Source organism: Perca flavescens, chromosome 24 (assembly GCF_004354835.1).
Source record: "Perca flavescens isolate YP-PL-M2 chromosome 24, PFLA_1.0, whole genome shotgun sequence".
Classification (NCBI taxonomy): domain Eukaryota; kingdom Metazoa; phylum Chordata; class Actinopteri; order Perciformes; family Percidae; genus Perca; species Perca flavescens.
Genome location: NC_041354.1, coordinates 16,769,934 through 16,793,197, shown reverse-complemented (window position 1 = coordinate 16,793,197; position 23,264 = coordinate 16,769,934). Strand labels below are relative to the sequence as shown.

Sequence of the window (23,264 nt, the reverse complement as noted above, 5' to 3'; positions counted from 1 at the left end):
TGACGATCGCCTGGCTGAAAAGAGGGACATCTGGCAGAATCTCTGGCAGTAACCGGATTTATCCCGGAAATGAAACGTCGTTGATATAGACTAGGTAGCTGCAAACTCATGTCTTTATGTTCCTGAATTCAAGTGAAAGCAGCATGCACATTGACAAAACATTCATCCCGCTGTGATGTGTGTGGGCGTCCGGCTGGCTGCGAGGCCCGTTGGTAGCCCAGCTCGCTCGCTGGCTGAGCGTTGGCCCGTGTCGTCGTCTGACTGGCCGGCTGCGTATTAATCTGTGTATCGTCTGTTCTGTGGGAGGTGAGAGCGGCAGCGGCTTAAGCGCGCACCGCTCACAGAACAGATCTCGGCACAGTCCTCGGGACAGATGCTTAGATAATTGTGCTTCGAAAAAAAAACCATAACAGCGCTGACAGCTCTGCAGCCACACCACACAGACTGTTTAATACGGCAGATATGAAGCTGCTAGATGCCTCAGATTCTCGGCAAAGACATCGAGGAGAGTCTTTACTTTGATATAAAGCTGTGGGAAAGATTCTATTTTTACAGCGCAAGTCAGGATTACAATTATTACAAGCTGTACTTCATACTTTGGTGGACCCAAATGGCTGCAGGATGTCCAGTTTGTTCTGCTCTTTCACTACCATAACCCCACGTAAAGTCGCAAGCTAATGTTAAGAAAATATCCATGAAAATTTTAAATAGATTTTTTTATAAAAATAAGAATGTTTCCAGGAAGTAAATTCTTTCTCGCTTTGTACATTAATTGTGCCATTTTAAAATAAATTAGATATGGATCTAATGTATGCATATGACTTTAGGAATAATGCATTAGTTGGGCTTCTCCGTGAACCATCACCTTATCGTGGTGGAGAGGTTTGTGTGTCTCTGTGAACCTGAGGGCTGTGTTGTCTGGAGCTTTGTGCTCCTGGTAGGGTCTCCCAAGGCAAAGTGGTCTCAGGTGAGGGGCCAGACAAAGAATGGTTCAAAAACCCCAATGAAGAAGCAAGGTAGAGATGGAGTGACCCTGCCGGAGGAAGCCGGGGCCCCGTCTGGAGCCAGGCCCAGACGGGCGGGCTCGTCGGCGAGCGCCTGGTGGCGGGTTTGCCACGGAGCCCGCCGGGCACAGCCCGAACAAGCTACGTGGCTCCCATCTCTCCAGCCCATGGGCCCACCACCTGTGGGAGGAACCGTTGGGGTCGGGTGCGATGCCACATGGGTGGCAGTGAAGGTCAGGGGCCTCGACGGACCAGACCCGGGCGGCAGACGCTGGCTCTGGGGGCGTGGGCGTCACCTCTCTGTGGGGGAAGGAGCCGGAACTGGTGCGGGAGGTGGGGCGCTACCGGTTAGATCTGGTGGGGCTTACCTCACGCACAGTCTCGGTTCTGGAACCATACTCCTGGATAGGGGTTGGACTCTTTTCTTCTCCGGAGTTGCCCAGGGGTGAGAGGCCGGGCGGGTGTGGGGATACTCACAAGCCCCGGCTGGCGCCGCTGTGTTGGAGTTTACCCGGTGGACGAGAGGGTCGCCTCCCCACGCCTGCGGGTTGTGGGGAAAACTCTGACTGTTGTTTGTGCATATGCACCAAACAGGAGTTCGGAGTATTCGGCCTTCTTGGAGACCTTGACTGGAGTCCTGCATGGGGCTCCAGTGGGGGACTCCATTGTTATGCTGGGGGACTTCAACGCACACGTGGGCAATGATGGAGACACCTGAGAGGCGTGATTGGGAGGAACGGCCTCCCTGATCTAAACCAGAGTGGTTGTTTGTTGTTGGACTTCTGTGCTAGTCATGGATTGTCTATAACTTGAACACCATGTTCGAACATAGGGATGCTCATAAGTGTACCTGGTACCAGAGCACCCTAGGCCGAAGGTCAATGATCGATTTCATAATTGTTTCATCTGATCTGAGGCCGTATGTTTTGGACACTCGGGTGAAGAGAGGGGCAGAGCTGTCAACCGATCACCATCTGGTGGTGAGTTGGGTCAGGGGTGGGGGAAGACTCTGGACAGACCTGGTAAGCCCAAGCGTGTAGTGCGGGTAAATTGGGAACGTCTGGAGGAGGCCCCTGTCCGACAGACTTTCAACTCACACCTCCGGCGGAGCTTTTCGTGCATCCCTGTGGAGGCTGGGGCATTGAACCCAGTGGACAATGTTCAAAGTTTCCATTGCTGAAGCTGCGGCGAGGAGCTGTGGTCTTAGGATCTTAGGTGCCTCAAGGGGCGGTAACCCACGAACACCGTGGTGGACACCAGTGGTCAGGGAAGCCGTCCGACTGAAGAAGGAGTCCTTCCGGGATATGTTATCTCGGAGGACTCCGGAGGCAGTTGCAGGGTACCGAAGGGCCCGAAGGGCTGCAGCCTCTGCCGTGAAAGAGGCAAAGCAGCGGGTGTGGGAGAAGTTTGGAGAAGACATGGAGAAGGACTTTCGGTCGGCACCAAAGTGTTTCTGGAAAACTGTTCGCCACCTCAGGAGGGGGAAGGGAACCATCCAAGCTGTGTACAGTAAGGATGGGACACTGTTGACCTCCACTGAGGAGGTAATAGGGCGGTGGAGGGAGCACTTTGAGGAACTCCTGAATCCGACTAATCGCCCTCTATGTTAGAGGCAGAGCTGGAGGATAACGGGGATTGTCGCCGATTTCCCAGGCGGAAGTCACTGATGTAGTCAAACAACTACACAGTGGCAAAGCCCCGGGATTGATGAGATCCGTCCAGAAATGCTCAAGGCTCTGGGTGTGGAGGGGTTGTCCTGGTTGACACGCCTCTTCAACATTGCGTGGAAGTCTGGGGACGGTGCCAAAGGAGTGGCAGACTGGGGTGGTGGTTCCTCTTTTTAAAAAGGGGGACCAGAGGGTGTGTGCCAATTATAGGGGGGTATCACACTTCTCAGCCTCCCTGGTAAAGTCTACTCCAAGGTGCTGGAAAGGAGGGTTCGGCCGATAGTCGAACCTCGGGTTGAGGAGGAACAATGCGGATTCCGTCCTGGTCGTGGAACAACGGACCAGCTCTTCACTCGCAAGGATCCTGGAGGGAGCCTGGGAGTATGCCCAACCGGGTCTACATGTGTTTTGTGGATTTGGAGAAGGCGTATGACCCGGGTCCCCGGGAGATACTGTGGGAGGTGCTGCGGGAGTATGGGGTGAGGGGGTCTCTACTCAGGGCCATCCAATCTCTGTATGACCAAAGTGAGAGCTGTGTCCGGGTTCTCGGTAGTAAGTCGGACTCGTTTCAGGTGAGGGTTGGCCTCCGCCAGGGCTGCGCTTTGTCACCAATCCTGTTTGTAATATTTATGGACAGGATATCGAGGCGTAGTCGGGGTGGGGAGGGGTTGCAGTTTGGTGGGCTGGGGATCTCATCGCTGCTCTTTGCAGATGATGTGGTCCTGATGGCATCATCGGCCTGCGACCTTCAGCACTCACTGGATCGGTTCGCAACCGAGTGTCAAGCGGTTGGGATGAGGATCAGCACCTCTAAATCGGAGGCCATGGTTCTCAGCAGGAAACCGATGGAATGCCTTCTCCAGGTAGGGAATGAGTCCTTACCCCAAGTGAAGGAGTTCAAGTACCTTGGGGTTTTGTTCATGAGTGAGGGGACAATGGAGCGGGAGATTGGTCGGAGAATCGGCGCAGCGGGTGCGGTATTGCATTCAATCTATCGCACCGTTGTGACGAAAAGAGAGCTGAGCCAGAAGGCAAAGCTCTCGATCTACCGGTCAGTTTTCGTTCCTACCCTCACCTATGGTCATGAAGGCTGGGTCATGACCGAAAGAACGAGATCCAGGGTACAAGCGGCGAAATGGGTTTCCTCAGGAGGGTGGCTGGCGTCTCCCTTAGAGATAGGGTGAGAAGCTCAGTCATCCGTGAGGAGCTCGGAGTAGAGCCGCTGCTCTTTGCGTCGAAAGGAGCCAGTTGAGGTGGTTCGGGCATCTGGTAAGGATGCCCCCTGGGCGCCTCCCTAGGGAGGTGTTCCAGGCACGTCCAGCTGGGAGGAGGCCTCGGGGAAGACCCAGGACTAGGTGGAGGGATTATATCTCCAACCTGGCCTGGGAACGCTCGAGGATCCCCAGTCGGAGCTGGTTAATGTTGCTCGGGAAAGGGAAGTTTGGGGTCCCCTGCTGGAGCTGCTCCCCCCGCGACCCGACACCGGATAAGCGGACGAAGATGGATGGATGGATGGATGGCATTAGTTGGGGTATTAGTATGTAACCCCTGTTTATTGTGGGTACTAATATGTAACCCCTCTTTCTTGGCGCCCCCAGGCGTCCTGTGGAACCTCTCGTCGTGTGACGCGGTGAAGATGACCATCATCCGCGACGCTCTGAGCACGCTGACCAACACGGTGGTCATCCCCCACTCGGGCTGGAGCAGCGGCGCGCACCGCGACGAGCACAAAGTCAAGTTCCAGTCCTCGCTGCTGCTGCGGAACACCACCGGCTGCCTGAGGTGAGGAACCAATCAGACGCAGCCAAGCGCAGCATTTCACACACATTTATTGTTTCGTTTTTCTCTTGTTCAGGGGTGGAATGTGACTAAGTAGCATTTCCAATACAGCACTTTTACTGTAACAAAGTATAGTTTACAGTGTGGTATTAATGATTTTACGCGGTAAAGGATCTGAATACTTCTTCCACCACTGCTCAAGTTCTATGCTGATAAAATGACCCCCCCCCCCTTTGATTGAAACATTAAAAAAAAATTGATGGTTGATGCCACCATTATTCTAGTTTTTATCAACGTTAATCATCATGCTGATGATGTTCATGCATATTGATCACGTTTTATATTTTACACGGCAGACCCCTTCACAGTTAATCTGTCCCAAAACTACACAAATCCATTCTCATTTCTTAATAAAAATGGATTTAACAAAGTGCTTGGCCTCCAAAGCCCTGAGTGGAGACTTCCCGCTTCACATGCTGCAGAGTGGCCTGATTGGACGGGTGCCAGTCATTCTTTATTGTCAGGAGCCAATCAGGACAGAGTCCAGGTGTGTTTCCTGAACTAGTCAAAAAAAGAATGACTTTAACTTCTCAAACAAAATGAATTTGAATGGCTTCATTAATCATCTTTGATCATGGCTGTACACAAACTGGTGATTCTTTAAATAGCTTTAAATGGCTCCGTGCTGCAGATAAACTTCATCCTTCTCCCCAGAAGCCTCCAGCATTTTTCTATCTGCATTCAGGCTGTGGATTGATGGTATAGAAATGCATTGTGGGAGTCATGTGCTGTTGTGCAGTCGTCTCATGTCAGCTCTCCATTAGTGGCAGTTGCAGGTTCCTATTGGAGAATCGGCTCCCTCCTTTACTTGTATCTGGGCAGGTTTTTAAGCCACCCTGTGGGGAAATCCACACACTGCACCTCAGTCTGAACGTGTGTGTGTGTGTGTGTGTGTGTGTGTGTGTGTGTGTGTGTGTGTGTGTGTGTGTGTGTGTGCACGTGTGTGTGTGCACGTGTGTGTGTGAGAGGAACCTGAGCTCAGCAGGGGAGGAGGCGAGGAGTCAGCTGCGTTGCTGTGAAGGTCTGGTCGACTCGCTGCTTCACGTCCTTAAAGCCTGCGTCAACACCTCCGACTACGACAGCAAGGTGCCGCACACACACACACACACACACACACACACACACACACACACACACACACACACACACACACACACACACACACACACACACACACACACACACACACACACACACACACACACACTTTTGTTACTTCATATTCCTAGGAGACATATCCTAACGCAAGTGGTGATTTGTATATAGACCTAACAGAATGTTCTGTATTTATATTATAATAATAATTTCATTTTTTAATTAGGCCACGGGGCAAAGTCCGAGTCATAAGCTGCCAGAACTTTATTTTACGGGTTTCTTTGTTAGAGTGTAGGATTACATGTTATGTCGGTTTTGCGGACAATGCCCGAGATATTTGGACTTTTATATCTCTCAGATCGTGGAGAACAGCGTGTGCACCCTGAGGAACCTGTCCTACCGGCTGGAGGTGGAGATGCCCTCCTCTCGTCTCCTCTGCAACCCAGAGCTGGACACCCTGCTGGGCTTCTCCTCGCCGGCCAAGGAGCTGGACTACCTCTGCTGGGGCAAGAGGAGGCGCGGCCGGAAGAGGGGCGGCTGGCCCGACGACAAGGTACCAACTCACGGAGGGGGGGGATGAGGTGCTGGAAGAATCTGGGAAATGGAGAATATACCCCATCTCACTGCCATCGCGTCAAAAAGCGATGCTTGGTCGGGTGCCTTTGGCGTTTGTTGTTGACGCAAAAAGTCTCCTTTAGCGTCATGTTTAGACGCGCTTGATCGGGACTCTCGCCGCCACATTTGACGCTCTGGGTCAGGACGTAACTTTAACTGACAAGCGGCTCAACAATGGGACAGTTAGGTTGGGAAAAAGATGGTGGGTGGGGTGTACAAAATATACGTTTCAGTGACACGCTGCAGCAACTGTGGGTTAAATTCCGAGCTGGGGATCTTTGCTGCTCGCATTCCCCTCTTTCTGCCCATTTCCTATCTACAGCTGTCCTGCCTATTCAATGCTTAAAATGCCTAAAAAATACTATAAAATCAAACAAACACATTTTCCAATATTTTCTGCGTGTGTATTTGTGCGTTTGGCACAGTGGGACGGCGTGGGGCCCATCCCGGGTTTCTCCCAGCCTCTGAGGGGGGCGGAGCTGCTGTGGCACCCGGTGGTGGTGAAGCCGTACCTTAACCTGCTGGCCGAGAGCTCCAACCCCGCCACGCTGGAGGGCGCTGCCGGCTCGCTGCAAAACCTCTCCGCCGGCAACTGGAAGGTAGGACACCGGAAAGTCCACGAAGCAGACTCGCCACTTCTGTTTGACCATGTTTTCTCCTGTTCTTCTTTAGTTTATACTAGAGATTTAGGTCTAGAAACTGTATTTCTGTTAACAGATTTAAGTAATAAAACTTCACACAACTGTGTGTGTGTGTGTGTGCGTGCGTGCGTGCGTGCGTGCCCGTCCAGTTCTCGGCCTACATCCGAGCGGCGGTGCGTAAAGAGAAAGGTCTGCCCATCCTGGTGGAGCTGCTGAGAATGGACAACGACCGGGTGGTCTGCTCCGTCGCCACCACCCTCCGCAACATGGCGCTGGACAGCCGCAACAAGGAGCTGATAGGTACACACACACACATGCACACACACACAATCAACAGACTGATTCCTGAAACTCAAACTGTTAAAAAAGATCATCTTCATACTCATTTTCAGGTTCATAATTGTATTTAGAGGTTGTACCAGAATAGGTTTATGTGGTTTAATTTTCAGAAAACCCCATGTTTTTGTTGTACTGCACATTGCTGCAGCTCCTCTTTTCACCCTGTGTGTTGAGCTCTCTGTTTTAGCTACAGAGTGAGACATCTCACTTCTGTTCCATCTTTGTTGGGAGTCGCACATGTGCAGTAAGTACTGCTAGCCAGTCAGAAGCAGAGTATGAGGGCGTGTCCTGACTGTAGCTAGGTAAGGACTACTAGCCAGTCAGAAGCAGAGTATGAGGGCGGGCCCTGACAGTAGCTAGGTAAGGACTACTAGCCAGTCAGAAGCAGAGTATGAGGGCGTGCCCTGACAGTACCTAGGTAAGGACTACTAGCCAGTCAGAAGCAGAGTATGAGGGCGTGCCATGCTAGCAGCTAGGCGAGCATTATAACATGTGTTCCAAAGTGACCACGTTTGTCTCTGAAGTAAAGGCTGGACTACAATAGAGCTGTTTGGAGCAGTTGGTGAACAGTGGTTTCTGTTGGAGATGGGAAGTTCCTTTGGGGGGGGTTTTGGGCTTTTTCACTTTGTAAACCTATAACGTGCAACAAAAAAGATATATAACACAATAAAGGAAGGGGAAAAAGCCAAAAAGCATAATATGAGCACTTTAAGACTGAGAAACATGCTTCTACTAACAGACTCCTTAATGTACGGTATTTCATCCAACTGTATTGTGAAATATTGAGCTTTTTATTCTAGTAAAAGTACAGATACCCTGTGGTGGAATGTAACTAAAAACATTTACTCCAGTACTGTACTTAAGTACCAAATGTTGAGGTAGTTGAACTGTACTTGAGTCTTTTCTTCTCATGCCACTTTCTACTTCTACTCCGCTACATTTCAGATATTGGACTTTTTACTCCACTACATTCATCTGTTCCAGCTTTAGTTACTAGTTACTTTAGTTACTCCACTACATTCATCTGTTCCAGCTTTAGTTACTAGTTACTTTAGTTACTCCACTACATTCATCTGTTCCAGCTTTAGTTACTAGTTACTTTAGTTACTCCACTACATTCATCTGTTCCAGCTTTAGTTACTAGTTACTTTAGTTACTCCACTACATTCAGCTGACAGCTTTAGTTACTAGTTACTTTACACATTAAGATTCCTGCACACAAAACACATGTAGTTTATAAAATCTGATGTTTGTTTCTAAAGTAAACTAGCCGACAATATAACGGCTACAAGTCCAGCTGAGATGATGAGACCATTAAACACACAACTGGTTGGATCCTTTACTCTTTCTACAATGGGGGGAATTTTCTGCATACTTTAAGGACATTTTTCTGATGACACATACTTTTAGTTAATAACAGTTTTAATGCAGGACTTATGCTTGCAACAGAGTATTTTCACAGTGTGGTATTAGTACTTTTACTTAAATAAAGGATCTGAACACTACCGTGTCTGTAAAGCTTCACAAGTTTTACGACAAAGTCTAAACCAAGTCCATGCTCTTCGTCTCCTCCTGCAGGAAAGTACGCCATGCGGGATCTGGTGAACCGGCTGCCCGGCGGCAGTCCGACGGCGCTGTCGGACGAGACGGTGGCGTCGGTCTGCTGCACGCTGCACGAGGTCACCAGCCGCAACATGGAGAACGCCAAAGCTCTGGCCGACAGCGGAGGCATCGAGAAGCTGGTGGACATCAGTAAAGGACGGGGGAAAGGGTACGAAACGGCAAAGAGACGTCACGGGGAAATCTGTTGGCAGGGTTCATCAAGTCTCTGCTAAACACGTCAGCTTTTACTTTTTTAGTAGTCTGGCATTGCTGTGTCGACTAGCCAGACCTTCCTCCACAGTACTGCGAACCTTTAACTTTAATTCCATTTCACTTTTTTAAATTTTGCTGCACGATATGAGGGAAATATGCAAAATGTTGAATATCTCATAATAACTATATTACTTGCAGTAAATAACCAGATATTACAGCGTATTCAGTCCTGCTGCTTTCAGTATTATGCTAAAATACAACAAACTGCTTGTTGAGTTCAAAACAAAGGAAAGGAAATAATTTCCAACTTTATTTTATTGAACAAATTGAACATTTTATTGAATATAAAAGGCAGCACTAAAAAAAAAACAATGACATTACATTTTAAAGTGTATTTTTCTGCTATTTTCTCTCAACTAACAAAGAAAATCTCTGAATTTTCATGTTGCAGCCTTCCGCAATGCGTTTATTGCAAAAGTTGATATTGCGATATTAAAATTAAACGTAAAAAAACATGTAGAAAAGGATTTCCAATGACTTTTGAGTCATTTTCTCAGAAGAAAAGGTACTTTAGTGGTATCTTACTGGCATTACAGTTTTGTGATGTGTGAAACGACTTAATGTGTTAACATGCGGCGTGTGTCTTGATTCAGCAGGTACTCGATGAAGGTTGTGAAGGCGGCAGCGCAGGTGTTGAACACGCTGTGGCAATACAGAGAGCTGAGGAACCTCTACAAACAGGTCGGTACCAGCAGGAACGTCTAGAAAGCAAGATAAACCCTCTTTTTGTTTTGTTATAAGTGACTGATGGGAACAACAATCTTTGACATTGGTCCAGTATTAAGAGAGATCGCTGCAGTCGGCAGCCACAGACCGGGCTGCACTGTAAACCTACAGACCTATGGGGAAATGTGCATCGTCAATTTCCTCCACTTAAAGTGCTTTATTTCTTACTGACAGGCTCAGACTATTATTCTAAGTGTCTGACAACATTATGGAAAGGATCCCTACAGAGATAGACCTTTAAAACCCCTTTAAGACCTTTCTGTTAAACTAGAAACAGCTCTGAAGTCGCTATCGCTAAACCCACCAGACTCCATTTAAAAAAAAACACTACTTTTAGCGTGTATAGCGCCAACATATTTTCACATGTAAATCTGTAAACTATGTGTTTATTTCAACCAAAACTAGAGTTGTGATGGTTGGAAAAGTGGAACGATAACCCAAAACGGCTTTTCGTTATTTTTCTGTCGACATTGAATGAAGTGTATTTTACGATGCTAAAATTACTGTTCAAATGAACAGTAATTTTAGCATTGTAAATGGTAGGTTTAGTGAACGCAATTTGGCGGATTTTTTTATGTTTAAAAAAAGGTTCTTACTCTTTAACAAAAAGGTCGACCTCCTTAGAAATCCTTTCCATAATGTTGTCAGACACTTAGAATATTAATCTGAACCTATGGACGTAAATAGAAAGTGCGCAATTGTCCTATTAATACTGGACCAATGTCAAATATTGTTGTTCCCATCGGTCACTTAGACACAAAAAACATGGGAAATAAAAAAAAACCTTTAAAAACAACCCATGGTAGTTGGTAGTTTTTGAGTCCCTGCACTAAAATGCATGCTTATAATTTGTTATGCACATGTGTGAGTATTTCTAACTGAACTGATGAACTCTGTGTGTGCAGGACGGCTGGAACTACACTCACTTCGTCACTCCCGTCTCCACGCTGGAGCGAGACCGCTACCTTTCCCAGCCGACCCTGCCCACCGGCCCGCTGCAGATGTCCCCCGTCATCCAATCAGGTGAGACGAATTTCTCCAATAGGAGACAATAAAGACTTATCTTATTTGGGGGTGAGGTCAAACTGCATTTGTGTTGTGTCTAAAAACAGATTACATCCTTATCAAACAATAAGGAAAATCCTATGAAGTAAGAAAGTATACATCTATAGTTAGTCCGTTAGTCGTGCCAAACATTGGGCCCATCCCACGTGGAATTACAAGACACCAGCAGCCTGTTTAACAGACCTCTTCTGGTCTCGCATATACAAATCATGCGGGGAAATACCTGAATTACAGAAAACAAAATGAAAATAAAAAATGTATTAAGCATAACACGAACACTTTAAAAAAGTTTTATGTTGGAGTTTGTAACATTCCAAAAATGTTAATTTTGACTCGAAGATTTTCATTTTCACTGTAAATGCTTATCGGTTCCAAATATCCGTTTATCGGTTTCATTAACTACTAATAATCGGTATCGATATTGGCTCTGAAAAGCCAGCATCAGTCGACCCCCTAATTTAAACAACACATCGGACTGTATCTGTCTATTCTGAAATAATTCTTGTTTTTGTCGTCTTTATTTCCCCCGCCCCTCAGGTGGCAGTGCAACGTCCTCTCCGGCGATGCTCGGGATAAGAAGACACAGTTCAAACTATCAGCGAGCGCAGTCATCTATGCAACTCGACACGTATTACGGAGACAACAGTTTACACAAACGGCCGTTCGCAGGTTCGTGTTGAGCAGCTTGTATATTGTGGCGTCCCTCCGGGATCTCTGCACGCCGTTTCTGGAAACACTGACTCATGGGATCCTTAGTTATTAACACGCAAACTCGCTGCCAGATTAACACCAAATTATGACCTGTTGAAATGCAGTGGTGGAGTGTAACTAAGTACATTTACTCCAGTGCTGTACTTCAGAGTTCTTTACTTTTAATACTTTAACTACATTTTCCTAATGATACTTACAGAGCTTTTACTTAAGTAACATTTTTAATGCAGGACTTTTACAGTGTGGTATTAGTCCTTTTACTGAAGTAGGGTGGATCTGAATACTTCTTCCACCGCTGTTGAAAAGTCATATTTCCACCTGGGTTTGGGCTTATGTTTGTCCTCCCTTCTCTTTCCTCCACTTCAGGGTCTGAGAAGAAAACTCCGTATTTCATCCGGACATATTCTTCCCAGTCGGGAGAGGATTTGAGAAGGTCCCAGGTAAGACTTTTTTTTTTTACAAATTCAGCCACACTGTTGCAATTCAAATATTGAATTGGTCGATCAGTAGGAAAAAAATCAGCACAAGTTGTGCTTTAGGAGATAATGCAAAAAAACTGACTGGTTCCATCTTCTCAAATGTCAATTTCTTCTGGTTTTTCTTAGTCCTCCATGATAACAAACTGGAAATGTTGGGGTTTTGGACTCTTCGTTTTACTGGCTTTCAGAAAACGTGTGTGTGTGTGTGTGTGTGTGTGTGTGTGTGTGTGTGTGTGTGTGTGTGTGTGTGTGTGTGTGTGTGTGTGTGTGTGTGTGTGTGTGTGTGTGTGTGTGTGTGTGTGTGTGTGTGTGTGTGTGTGTGTGTGTGTGTGTGTGTGTGTGTGTGTGTGTCACTATCTTGAGGCAGCGGGAAGTGATCGCTCCACTGACCAACAAAAACCTGGTCTAAAGTCAATAACGCAGCATTTCATTGTTATTTTAACAGAGCATTAGTAAAATGCTCCTAGGCTCGTGCACAGCGCACACACTATGCTTATGGCATTTATTGTTCCTCTCCCAGCACACGGAGCCATTTTACGACGAGCCCGACGGGAAAAACTACAACAGCTACCGGATCTACCTGTCGTCCCCGCGGGGCTACGGCGACGAGCAGTACGAGGACGAACCGGCGCACCTGACCCCGTCCTCCCCCGACGGCTACGCTGGCCAGCCGCTCCAGTTCAAAGCCAACGCCAACACCAACTATGTGGACTTCTACTCCACCACAAGGAGGCCTTCAAACAGGGCCAACAAGTTCACCGGCTCCCCCGACTCCTGGGTGTAACTAGACACAAAATGGACACCGTAGCTGCTTCTCACGTCGCTTAAATTGCCTCCTCGACTCCTCCACTTGCCTCCTTTCTTCGCGTCTTAGTCTTTGAGACGGCCTTCACCGAGGAGGGACGGGAACAACTTCCGGTTCAGCCGAGGAGTCGAGGAGCTATCAGATAAGCGACATGAGAAGCACCCCCCCTGTTGTGTATGTGGAGCTTCTGTTTCTGTGGGTGTTTGTGTGTGTGTGTGTGGGGTGGTGCACGTTGTCGGTGGGTGGGTGCGCTGTGTGGTTGCTGCAGGGTCCTACCAAAATCTACCAAATGGCTGGTAGATTTGCTTCACTCGCCAGCCAAAAAACAATGGTAATCTATTGACTTTTATGATTTGATTTATTAAGCAAATGTGAAAAAAAACAACACGGTTACATATACTGTATGACAAAATGAATAGAAAAAAACCATGCAAAGGAAACCCAGAAAACCCTCAAGGGGCTTGACATGTTAGGTTCCCTTAAATAATTCAACTATTGAGTGGCTCGTCAAATTTGAACATTCATTAGCCATTTGGCTTAACAAAAAAAGTAAATTTTGGACCCTGGTTGTGTGTGAACGGTTGAGGATGCATGTGAATGTGTGTGTGCATCTGTGTTGAAAACTGTACTTACTGAATGACCGGGGGCTTGGTTTTTGCCATGTGCAGCTTTTGACTAATTTAGGCCATGTGCACCGTAATGCAGATAAAACATGAACCATTTCTTTTACTTTACAAAACACTACTTTTAGCGTGTATAGAGCCAACATATTTTCACATGTAAATCTGTAAACTATGTGTTTATTTCAACCAAAACTAGAGTTGTGATGGTTGGAAAAGTTGAACGACGACCCAAAACGCTTTTTCACAGTTTTATTTTGTTTCTGTCGACTTTGAATGAAGTGTGTTTTACGATGCTAAAATGACTGTTTATTTACATGGAGTCTGGTGGGTTATTAACGCAATTTTGCAGATGTTTTTATGCTTTAAAAAAAGGATCTTACTCTTTAACAGAAAGGTCGACCTCCTTAGAAATCCTTTCCATAATGTTGTCAGACACTTAGAATATTAATCTGAGCCGGTCAGCGGCAAAACGAGCACTTTTGTGAACGTAAATACAAGCTGGACAATTGTCCTATTAACTTCCATTGTTGTTTCGCTGACTGCCGACTGCAGCGTTGTCACTTAATACTGGACCAATGTAAAAGGTTGATTAGAACTTCTAGGTAAGAGCTCCAAACATGTTTATACTATAGACACTTCGGTATAGAAAATATTGGAAATGTAAAAATAGGAAATCTCAAAACAAACATTTGAACTTTAATCTGCATTACTATGGACATGGACTTGCCATCTTTTCCATAGTCGAATGGTGCTTTTTGAGAGAAACCCAGCCCTAACCTTGTTGTTTACCGGAGTGTTTAAGGTCAACTGATTTCATTTTTCTCTGCGGCAAAAATGTGCAGTTTGTTGGCTTTATAACATAAATATTGTTCGCCAGCATCCTCGTGAATGTGAGAGAAAAAGAACTGAGAAATCCTGTAAAAAGAGGACACCTGGGACAAATAACATTTACTGTTTATAGTGATTGACCTATTTGAGTTTCCTGCTGCGGGAAATAAAACCACTACTCCAAAAAAAAAATAAAAACTAAATATGATTTGACCCAGGTTTGGAGAAACTTATCGAACCTTTAAAGACTCAGAGAACCGGGGTTACATCGGTAACCTTTTGCTTTTCTGTATGTTGGCCAGAAGTGCAGTAATATCATAAAGTATGTGAAAAATGTGAAAACTAATGTGAAAATATATTTGTACAGAAACAATGGTTTAACCGTCCTGTTACATTGTTGTATTCAATATGTAGAACTTTATATGTGATTGTGTGAGGAAGAATTTTTTCTATTATTTATTGATTCTTTTTATTAATTTACTTGTGATCTGACCAAAATACGCCATCTGTCCGTTCTGTCCAAAACTGATGATAATGATAACGTGCAATGTTACAGAGGGAGATATATGTATAGGGATTAAAGATTATATCATGACGCGATATCGGAAAGTCCTTTATTTTGAGGGGGGGGTGGAGACAAAAGTGAATATTAAATAGATATATCTTTTATTAGCTTTAATTGCATAAGTTGTAGGTATGTAAGGAGTTGCATAAAAAAAGGATCTTACTCTTTAACAGAAAAGTCGACCTCCAGCATCAGCAGCCATAAGCCCCACCCACCAACTCTATACACGATGTGATTGGCCTGACCAGAGTTTGGTTTTTCCAGCTCAAGTCAATGGAGAGTGCCTAGACCCCCCTGGCTGCAAATTACATTTGCTGCCGCTAGGGTTCGTCTAGATTTCTAGGCTATGTGTCAGCACCTTTATTTATTTATTTTTTAATTAAACTTTATTGAAGAATGTGGACATACAGTAAGAAGGAACGTCTTCTGTATATCTTAACAGTCTATGTTCTAAACGAGCTACGGGGGTTACTAAGGAAAACAAAAACAAAACAAAGCAAGAAGAATTCATACAAATATTTTGTTAAGCTTACAAAGGTCATATGATCTAACAGCTTTTTTGTTTGTACAGGTAGAAATGGAAAACATGTATTGTTTAATATTGGCAGCCAGCTCCAAAAAGGTTGGCTTCTTTTTCAAAAACTTTGACTTATGTAAATAAATTTTACTCGGAATTAAGCTTGCTATCATAATGAATGAATCCAAACAATACATTTTCCCAAAGTAATGTGAATTGAGGGTAAATATGAACAGCAATAAAATGTGATAATCTGCTCCAAAGTCTCTTGGTATATTGGCAAGATAATAGTTAGTTGGGTAAAATCTGTGGAGCATTTTGAAAGAGATCTCTTTAAGAAGAACTTGTGTGGCAATAGCCAAACCTTTTCCCAACAAATATCCTCAACCTTATTCTTACTTTTAGCTTGTAGTTAAAAACAGATATTTCCAACAGTTGTTTCTTTCACATTTAACAGTATAGGGTGATCACCAACTCCAATAAAACCTTTAAAGAGTGTCAGCGCCTTTATGATGTAAAAATAATGTTTCGAAAACGAACTTCCGTCGCGTTGCATACCGCTTTTATTTTGAAGAATGTCACAGGAAGTGCTAGCTTGGTTTAGCTACTAGCTTGCCAGAAGCTTTATATACCGGAAGCAATTGTAAACAAACAGCAAGGAAGAGCAACTTTCGTCATGAAAGCAGTAAATGTTCGACATTAGTCGAATAGCGAAGAAGTACAACAGCGACCTATTTACGGGGATGAACATGGAAGACGAAGAGCGGCTAACGTTAACGTTACAGGTCGGAGGGAACCCGGACTGGATGTCACGTCTGCCCGAGCGCCTGCTGGATGTCCCGCTGTGGAACCTGGCCATACCCGGTAAAACCATGGGTAAAACAGAACCACCGGGGAGACTGGGGGGAGTCGGGCAAGCTGGGCTTTTATTTTGGACAGGCAGGGTTAAAAAATAAGGGTTGCCCGATGGCCCGGGGCAACTAACGCTAACCCGTTTGCCCGTTTGGTTCGGGCATCAGCGCAGGGGCGATTCTAGGATCAGACCTTTAGGGGGGCTCAGCCCTAATGCATCAGTGTATTGTAGTGACCCTGCAGGAGTCAGGACCAATATGGGAGAGACCCTTTGGGTGTTCATGCAATAGTGTGTTTTAGAGCTATGGAGAAAATCAAATATCCCGATATTGTGGCAATATTGTTTTTTTTTTTAAATAACTAAAATATAATAACTATGTGGGTAAAGGCAAATAATATAACAGTCTGGTGTGTTCAGAAAATTACATCACTCTACTTTAAAACCAGGAAAAGACAACAACTGTCATATTTGGATATTACGGTATCCAAAATGTAAGACGAAATCTAGCCTCATATATCGACATTGATATAATATCAATATATTGTCCAGCCCTAGTATGTTTTTGCAGTACCGCAGGACTCATGACATGCAGGATTCATGATCCTAGTTTTACGTTTTAAAGGTTGATTCTACCCAAATACTAGGCTGCTTTTGTCCAACTAGCCTCTTATAGTTTTACAGGTTTATTTCACCCAAACGTTATTTCAAATGTTTTTTTTATGGACGTCTTTTTCTGACAAAAACTATGTTTAGTGGCCCGTAAAAATTGACTTTGAGCAAGTAGAATTTTTTTTTTTGTTGTTGAAACAAACGTTCTCCTAGATAGGTGGAGATCTCACCCCCCACTAATGTTGAACCCAAAGTTACGCCCCCGCTGACTGCTGTCCGTCTCTCACCACAGGGAGCCACGACAGCATGTCTTTCTGTCTGGATGTGTCCTCTCCGGTCCTGAGATCACAGCCCTGTCTCCTCCGGGTCATCGACCGGCTGTTCCCCTGCTGGACCCGACCCTGTGTCTACCGCTGGGCCACCACACAGGTACAGGAGCACACATGTACATGTACCTTGCTGTTAGTCGAGCCCCAAGTTAGGGACAGGGAAATTATTATTCTATTTAATCTCTTTCTTTGTGTGTGTTTGTGTGTGTGTGTGTATGTATGTGTGTGTATGTGTGTGTATGTGTGTGTATGTGTGTGTAGCAATCGGTCCTCAGCGATCAGTGTGATCTCGGTATCCGTTTCTTGGACCTGCGGATCGCCAGGAAGCCAGCAGGAGGCAGCAAATTATTCTTCGCCCACGGCATCTACACACTCATATCCGTGAAGGTAGACTCAGTCCTGAGTGTAAATGGGATTGACACTGAACCACAGACACACAACAGCAAGAAAAGACTCAATCTACTAGGACCACTGAAATTCTAAAGAATGAGAACCACTGATTTACATAAATTGTAATCCTTCAAAACTAAATAAATGCAAAACGTGTGTGTGTGTGTGTGTGTGTGTGTGTGTGTGTGTGTGTGTGTGTGTGTGTGTGTGTGTGTGTGTGTGTGTGTGTGTGTGCGTGTGCAGGAGGCTCTGGATGAACTGGCTACCTGGTTGGACGCTCATCCGAAAGAGATCGTAGTCATTTCCTGCTCGCATTTCGAATCGCTGACCGACGAAGATCACTTCCACCTCACCGACTACATCATCACGCTGTTCGGGAAGAAACTCTGCTCCTCACAGGTAAACTCTGCCAGAAGAACGTCCGAGATTCTGACATGAACCGCATTTTAGTTTATCAAAGGGAATGAATCCCCAATCATTTATTGATGAGGTTTTGGACTGCTTGTAGGAATCAGAGTTAACAATTGAGTAGATTAAAAAGAAGGTATTTCTACAGATTTGGAATACTTACTGTGCACTTGTGTTTCCATTCAGGACATTCCCACTCTGCGTTCCTGTTGGTCCAGAGGCCAGCAGGTCATTGTTTCCTATGGCAACCAGCAGATGGTGCTGCAGCACCCCGAGCTGTGGACTGGAATACCTTACTGGTAAATAACACAACAGGGATGCTTTAGGTTTGTGTCTCTAATAGTTCTAATAGAAAGATATGCACATTTTCATGTGTTTGTATCCTTATGCAACAGAATCAAGACAACCTTTGTCACGCAATGCTAGCAGCAGAATCAAACACGTTTTGCTAATGTTTGGCTTCCAAATAACCTTCCACAGCAACGCCTTTGCTTCAGCGGGCATTCACACTAAAGCAAAGATGTTGCCTGCAACACGGCTGCAACACAACAAACGCCTGTTGGTGGTCGAAAACCTGAGCATATTAAATTTGGAACCGATGATCGGATTGGAAACAAAACTTTTACAAACAAAATTTTTTGAAACGATTCCAAGTTGGAACCGGTTCTCGGTGCCCATTCCTAGTTGTGTGGTATTTGTATCATGTTGTACTAGTTGTTTGTGTTTAGTTTTTTTATGGTTGCCGCATGGGGTCAAGTGCCCAAGACAAATTCAAGACAATAAAGTTAATCCTGATCAAATAAAAACTAATTTGCCACTCTATCTTCAGGTATGCTGACAGCGCAGATCCTAAGAAGGTGATTGCCTACTTGGAGGACCAGCAGCACAGAGGAAGACCAGGTACGCAGGTGGATGAAAAATTCAAATCATTTACTGAAATAAGACGGGCAATATTACACTACAAAAACACTTAATTACAAGTTAAAAGATCCACGGTTAAAGGATAGAAGTATTAGCAACAAAATGCACTCAAAATATATTAAAAAAGTGCAAAAGGTCATCATGCAGAAAGGCCCTTGTTACTGGATCATTAATATTCATGTAAATGGTACTTTAATGATGAAGTTGATAAAAGCGAGGCAAACTACTTCTTATAATGTTGGGTACTTTCATCTATAACAATGCATCATATGTTTTTACTAAACACAAGTTAAACTTATAAGCAATCTGTGTCTATAGCTGTTAAACAAACGTCATTATTCCAATTATGTTGGAAATGTACAGTACAGGCCAAAAGTTTGGACACACCTTCTCATTCAATGTGTTTCTTTATTTTCATGACTATTTACATTGTAGATTCTCACTGAAGGCATCACAACTATGAATGAACACATATGGAATTATGTACTTAACAAAAAAGTGGGAAATAACTGAAAACATGTCTTATATTTTAGATTCTTCAAAGTAGCCACCCTTTGCTTTTTTTGATAACTCTGCAAACCCTTGGTGTTCTCTCAATGAGCTTCATGAGGTAGTCACCTGAAATGGTTTTACCTTCACAGGTGGGCTTTGTCAGGGTTCATTAGTGGAAGTTTTCCCCTTATTAATAAAAAAGCAAAGGGTGGCTACTTTGAGTAATCTAAAATATGACATGTTTTCAGTTATTTCCCACTTTTTTGTTAAGTACATAATTCCATATGTGTTCATTCATAGTTTTGATGCCTTCAGTGAGAATCTACAATGTAAATAGTAATGAAAATAAAAAGGAAACACATTGAATGAGAAGGTGTGTCCAAACTTTTGGCCTGTACTGTAACTAAGTCTACTTACTCCAGTACTGTAGTTAAAGGTGAAATATGCAATAGTATTAAATCCAAAAATGACCACAATTTGTCATCAGATATTAAGGAAACATGCTAAGATGAAAAACTATACTACTAATATTTTCTGACACTAATGCAACCGTGTACATAGCCGTAGCCGACCAACGGTGAATCATTTAAAGCCAAGAAAGGTTGGCGCTGTTTTTAGCGATTGTTGCTGTAATTTTAAGCCGAGAAGGTGTGTCTGTCAATTCTCAGACATAAACTTTTTCAATGATTAAACAATAACTTGGGGCCCCCCTGCAGTAACTCTGAGGACCTCCTAAGGGTCCCGGACCCACTGTTGAAGATCTTTGGATTAGACCATTAAACACAGAGCGATTTATACCCTTTTTTTTGGACCCTTTTGCTCCTTTTTTGATGCTTTAACACGCGCTTTTGAAGCTTTTTTTCAAGTTCCTTCCTGAGACTATTTAGCAGCGGCACCGCGGCTCCGTCCAAGACGATTGTGATTGGTTTAAAGAAATGCCGATAAACCAGGAATGCTTCCTCCGCAGCGCTGTGGAGGAAGGTCTGGCTATGTGAGACTGTTGCTGTTGTAATTGTTCTATGTTTGTCACAAAAAACAATACAAATATTAGTACATAAGTATTTCTAAGTGGTACTGATATTTTAAACTTGAGCTAAAGTTTTGATCTAGCCCGCATGTCAATTAAGTTTCACAATACATTTTGGCCCGTCTGGTTTTTGTCAACATTTGTTTTTCGCATTTTTTTTAAACATTTTTGTCGCTTTTTCCAGCATCTCTTTTAATCCCTTTTTTTGTTGTGTTTTTTGTCGCTCTTTCTGGCAGGTTTGTCACTTTTTTTTCTATGATGGCTAAAGAACTTTTTTTGCTGACTTAGTTTGGGCTGGAAGTGAGAAGACCATATGAGACATGCAACACACTCTTTTGATTGACTGTACGTGTCTGGCCCTCAATGTGATTCTTATTTTCCAGTGTGGCCCTTAGTGAAGTTGAGTTTGACACCCCCCCTTCCCCCGTCTGTTCTCCAGCTGGTTTTTACGTCAGCGGTCTGAACCTGACCGAAGACGCTGCGTACGTCCTCCTTCATCCCCTGCAGGACATGAGGAAGATGACGACGAGGGCTCTGTCCCTTCTTCTTCGCTGGGCGGGCGAGCAGCGGCCGGGACGGCAGGCGGGCGGGGTCAACATCCTCTGCTGCGACTTTGTGGACATCAGTCCATTCTGCTCGCTCGTGATCGGCCTAAACCACAAACTGCTGGCGGCGACGCCTCCAGTCTGCAGTATGCCGCCGCGAGCCTCTCGCTCGCATGTCATTGGCTGTTGTCATAGCAAACCGACTGGAGATCAAGCATGGGAAAACACATCGAACTCCGATTCTCCAAGACCAGCCAGCTATCAGCCATGTCACTGTCCCCAAAACAAGATGACGACTTCCATGTGTAACGTCACTGTCGGCCGCAGCCTGAAGCGGTGACCTGAACAGCGAACGGGACGTGAGATAACGTTATTCCCTGTGAACAAGGTCAGTCCAGAGGGGCGGTGGAACTGACTTCCTGCAGCGTGTGTGTGTGAGCGCCATCCTGTGGTGTTGAGAGGACGTGGCACTGAACGCCACACAGTGTTGGAAATAACAGATTCACATTTCCTTTTTGATTTAACGTAGCGCATTCATTTAGAACAGTAAACGGTCAGTTTCACCAGATCTCCTTTTAGTAGGTGTCCTACATCACTTTTTTATGGACACCCTGCAGCCAATCAGAATCGAGTATTCACCCAGACCGCGGTATAATAATTGTTATTTTACCTCTGTCTGATCAGTGAATGCTGACCATATGTCGCATTTAACCCTCGTGTTGTCTTCCCGTCGACGTGAACTTGTTTCCTTCTGGGTCAAAATTGAAAATGTTTTTTGAAAACCTTTTTTCAGCGCTCCCGAACCCATTTTATCATTTTTTTTCGATATATTATACAATGACTTTTTAATCACTTCTTTCAACATACCATTCTATCACTTTTTTCACAATACTATACTTTGACTTTTCATTTTTTTCGAAATACTATACTATGACTTTTTTTCACTTTTTTAGACATACTATACTATGACTATTCGGACATATTATACTATGACTTATTTCCCTTTTTTCGACATACTATACTAAGACTTTTTTTCAAAATACTATACTATGACATTTTTCCCTTTTTTCTAAATACTGTAATGACTTTGTTACAGCAGTGTAATAATCTGTAATTGCAATGTGTTATTACTATGTGATAACAATGTAATAATGTGTAATAACAGTGAAATAGCAATTTGTAATTACAATGTCTTATAACTATGTAATAACATGTCATTAACAAGGTGTTCTAACTGTAATAACAATGTAATGGCAATGTAACAAGCAATGAGTTCTTGTGGTGGCAGGCTACCAACAGTGTCATCTGTTTCTGTAACTGCTTCCTCTCTCTGTTATCAGCTTCTTTCATCCACACATTAAAACATTCCTTGTTTTCCTCACAGATTGGCGTTGTCGGCTTAGGACGGTTGAGAACAGCGGCACGGAGGACTCCGTGGGCCTGGAGGACTCCGTGGGCCTGGAGTCTTTCAAACCAGGAGATCAACGATCAGCCGGCCTCTATACCTCCATTATAAAAACATTTTCAGAGAGGAGGGGTCAGGACCGCGGAGGACTCCAAGCTGTTTTTCCACTCCGTAAAACGAACAGGAAGAGATTTCTGGCGGCACGGGTAAGATCCATACACTGATTCAATTGGATTGTAAAATCAATATTTTGGACAGATATTCCAAAAAATGACATGCAAAAATCATTAGTATTGTGAATACAAACAAATGAAACTAATTCTGACTTTTGAGACTGAGTAACTTTTTTTTTTTTTTTTTTTTTTTGGGTAACAAAAACATAACTGAGGTTATGAATGACATCTTTTGGCAGACACGGACATATTTATGATTGAATTCTCATATGGTGATAAGACAATTGATTGACGGACAGGACCAGTAAGAGAACTGGCAGAACAGTAGGCAAGGCCTAAAGAATTAATCTACGAAACTGATAGCACGTTTCTTGATTAAAGAGGCGGACTGCAGAGTAAATAAAATAGTTAACTATTTAAGTGATTTTGACTGCAGGGTTGCACCGGGTTTTTTATACAAGTTTCCCGAACAAAAACAAATAGTCTAAACTCTTTAGAAGAGCCTCTTGATTATTTAAAGACAGACTGCAACAAGGCAAAACATACTAAATAGGTTGAGTTATTTGACTATTAAGTTGATTTTGTCCGCAGGGCTGTACACGGGTTTTCACGTAAGTTTCCCGAACAAATAACCTCGCGGTGTGGTGACGATCACATCGACCAAGACATAGTATACTATAAAGTCCAAGGATCAATTATGGGAAACAAAATTTCCCGT

General features: G+C 44.3%; 2 protein-coding genes across 8 annotated transcripts in view; both read left to right on the top strand.

Annotated features, from left to right (window-relative positions):
* Window positions 1–13,799, top strand: part of LOC114551129 (plakophilin-4) — a 54,100-nt gene extending 40,301 nt beyond the window's left edge. For 4 of the 7 annotated variants that reach the window (XM_028572233.1, XM_028572231.1, XM_028572234.1 and 1 more), the window contains exons 12-22: window positions 4,270–4,453; window positions 5,479–5,596; window positions 5,964–6,158; window positions 6,646–6,819; window positions 7,011–7,161; window positions 8,779–8,971; window positions 9,669–9,756; window positions 10,707–10,824; window positions 11,404–11,535; window positions 11,944–12,017; window positions 12,577–13,799. In XM_028572233.1, the coding sequence (XP_028428034.1) occupies window positions 4,270–4,453; window positions 5,479–5,596; window positions 5,964–6,158; window positions 6,646–6,819; window positions 7,011–7,161; window positions 8,779–8,971; window positions 9,669–9,756; window positions 10,707–10,824; window positions 11,404–11,535; window positions 11,944–12,017; window positions 12,577–12,840 (1,691 nt within the window). In that variant the 3' untranslated portion in view covers window positions 12,841–13,799. The remainder of the gene's footprint in view (window positions 1–4,269; window positions 4,454–5,478; window positions 5,597–5,963; window positions 6,159–6,645; window positions 6,820–7,010; window positions 7,162–8,778; window positions 8,972–9,668; window positions 9,757–10,706; window positions 10,825–11,403; window positions 11,536–11,943; window positions 12,018–12,576) is intronic. The other 3 variants (XM_028572232.1, XM_028572238.1, XM_028572236.1) reach the window with 3 other exon arrangements.
* Window positions 13,800–16,022: 2,223 nt separating this feature from the next.
* On the top strand, window positions 16,023–22,657 carry LOC114551190 (PI-PLC X domain-containing protein 1). The gene is made up of 8 exons (XM_028572357.1): window positions 16,023–16,258; window positions 17,149–17,285; window positions 17,447–17,572; window positions 17,819–17,974; window positions 18,170–18,282; window positions 18,813–18,883; window positions 20,863–21,356; window positions 22,353–22,657. The coding sequence occupies exons 1-7, from the start codon at window positions 16,084–16,086 to the stop codon at window positions 21,306–21,308; spliced, it is 1,224 nt and encodes a 407-aa protein (XP_028428158.1). The 5' UTR covers window positions 16,023–16,083; the 3' UTR covers window positions 21,309–21,356; window positions 22,353–22,657.
* Window positions 22,658–23,264: the final 607 nt, after the last annotated feature.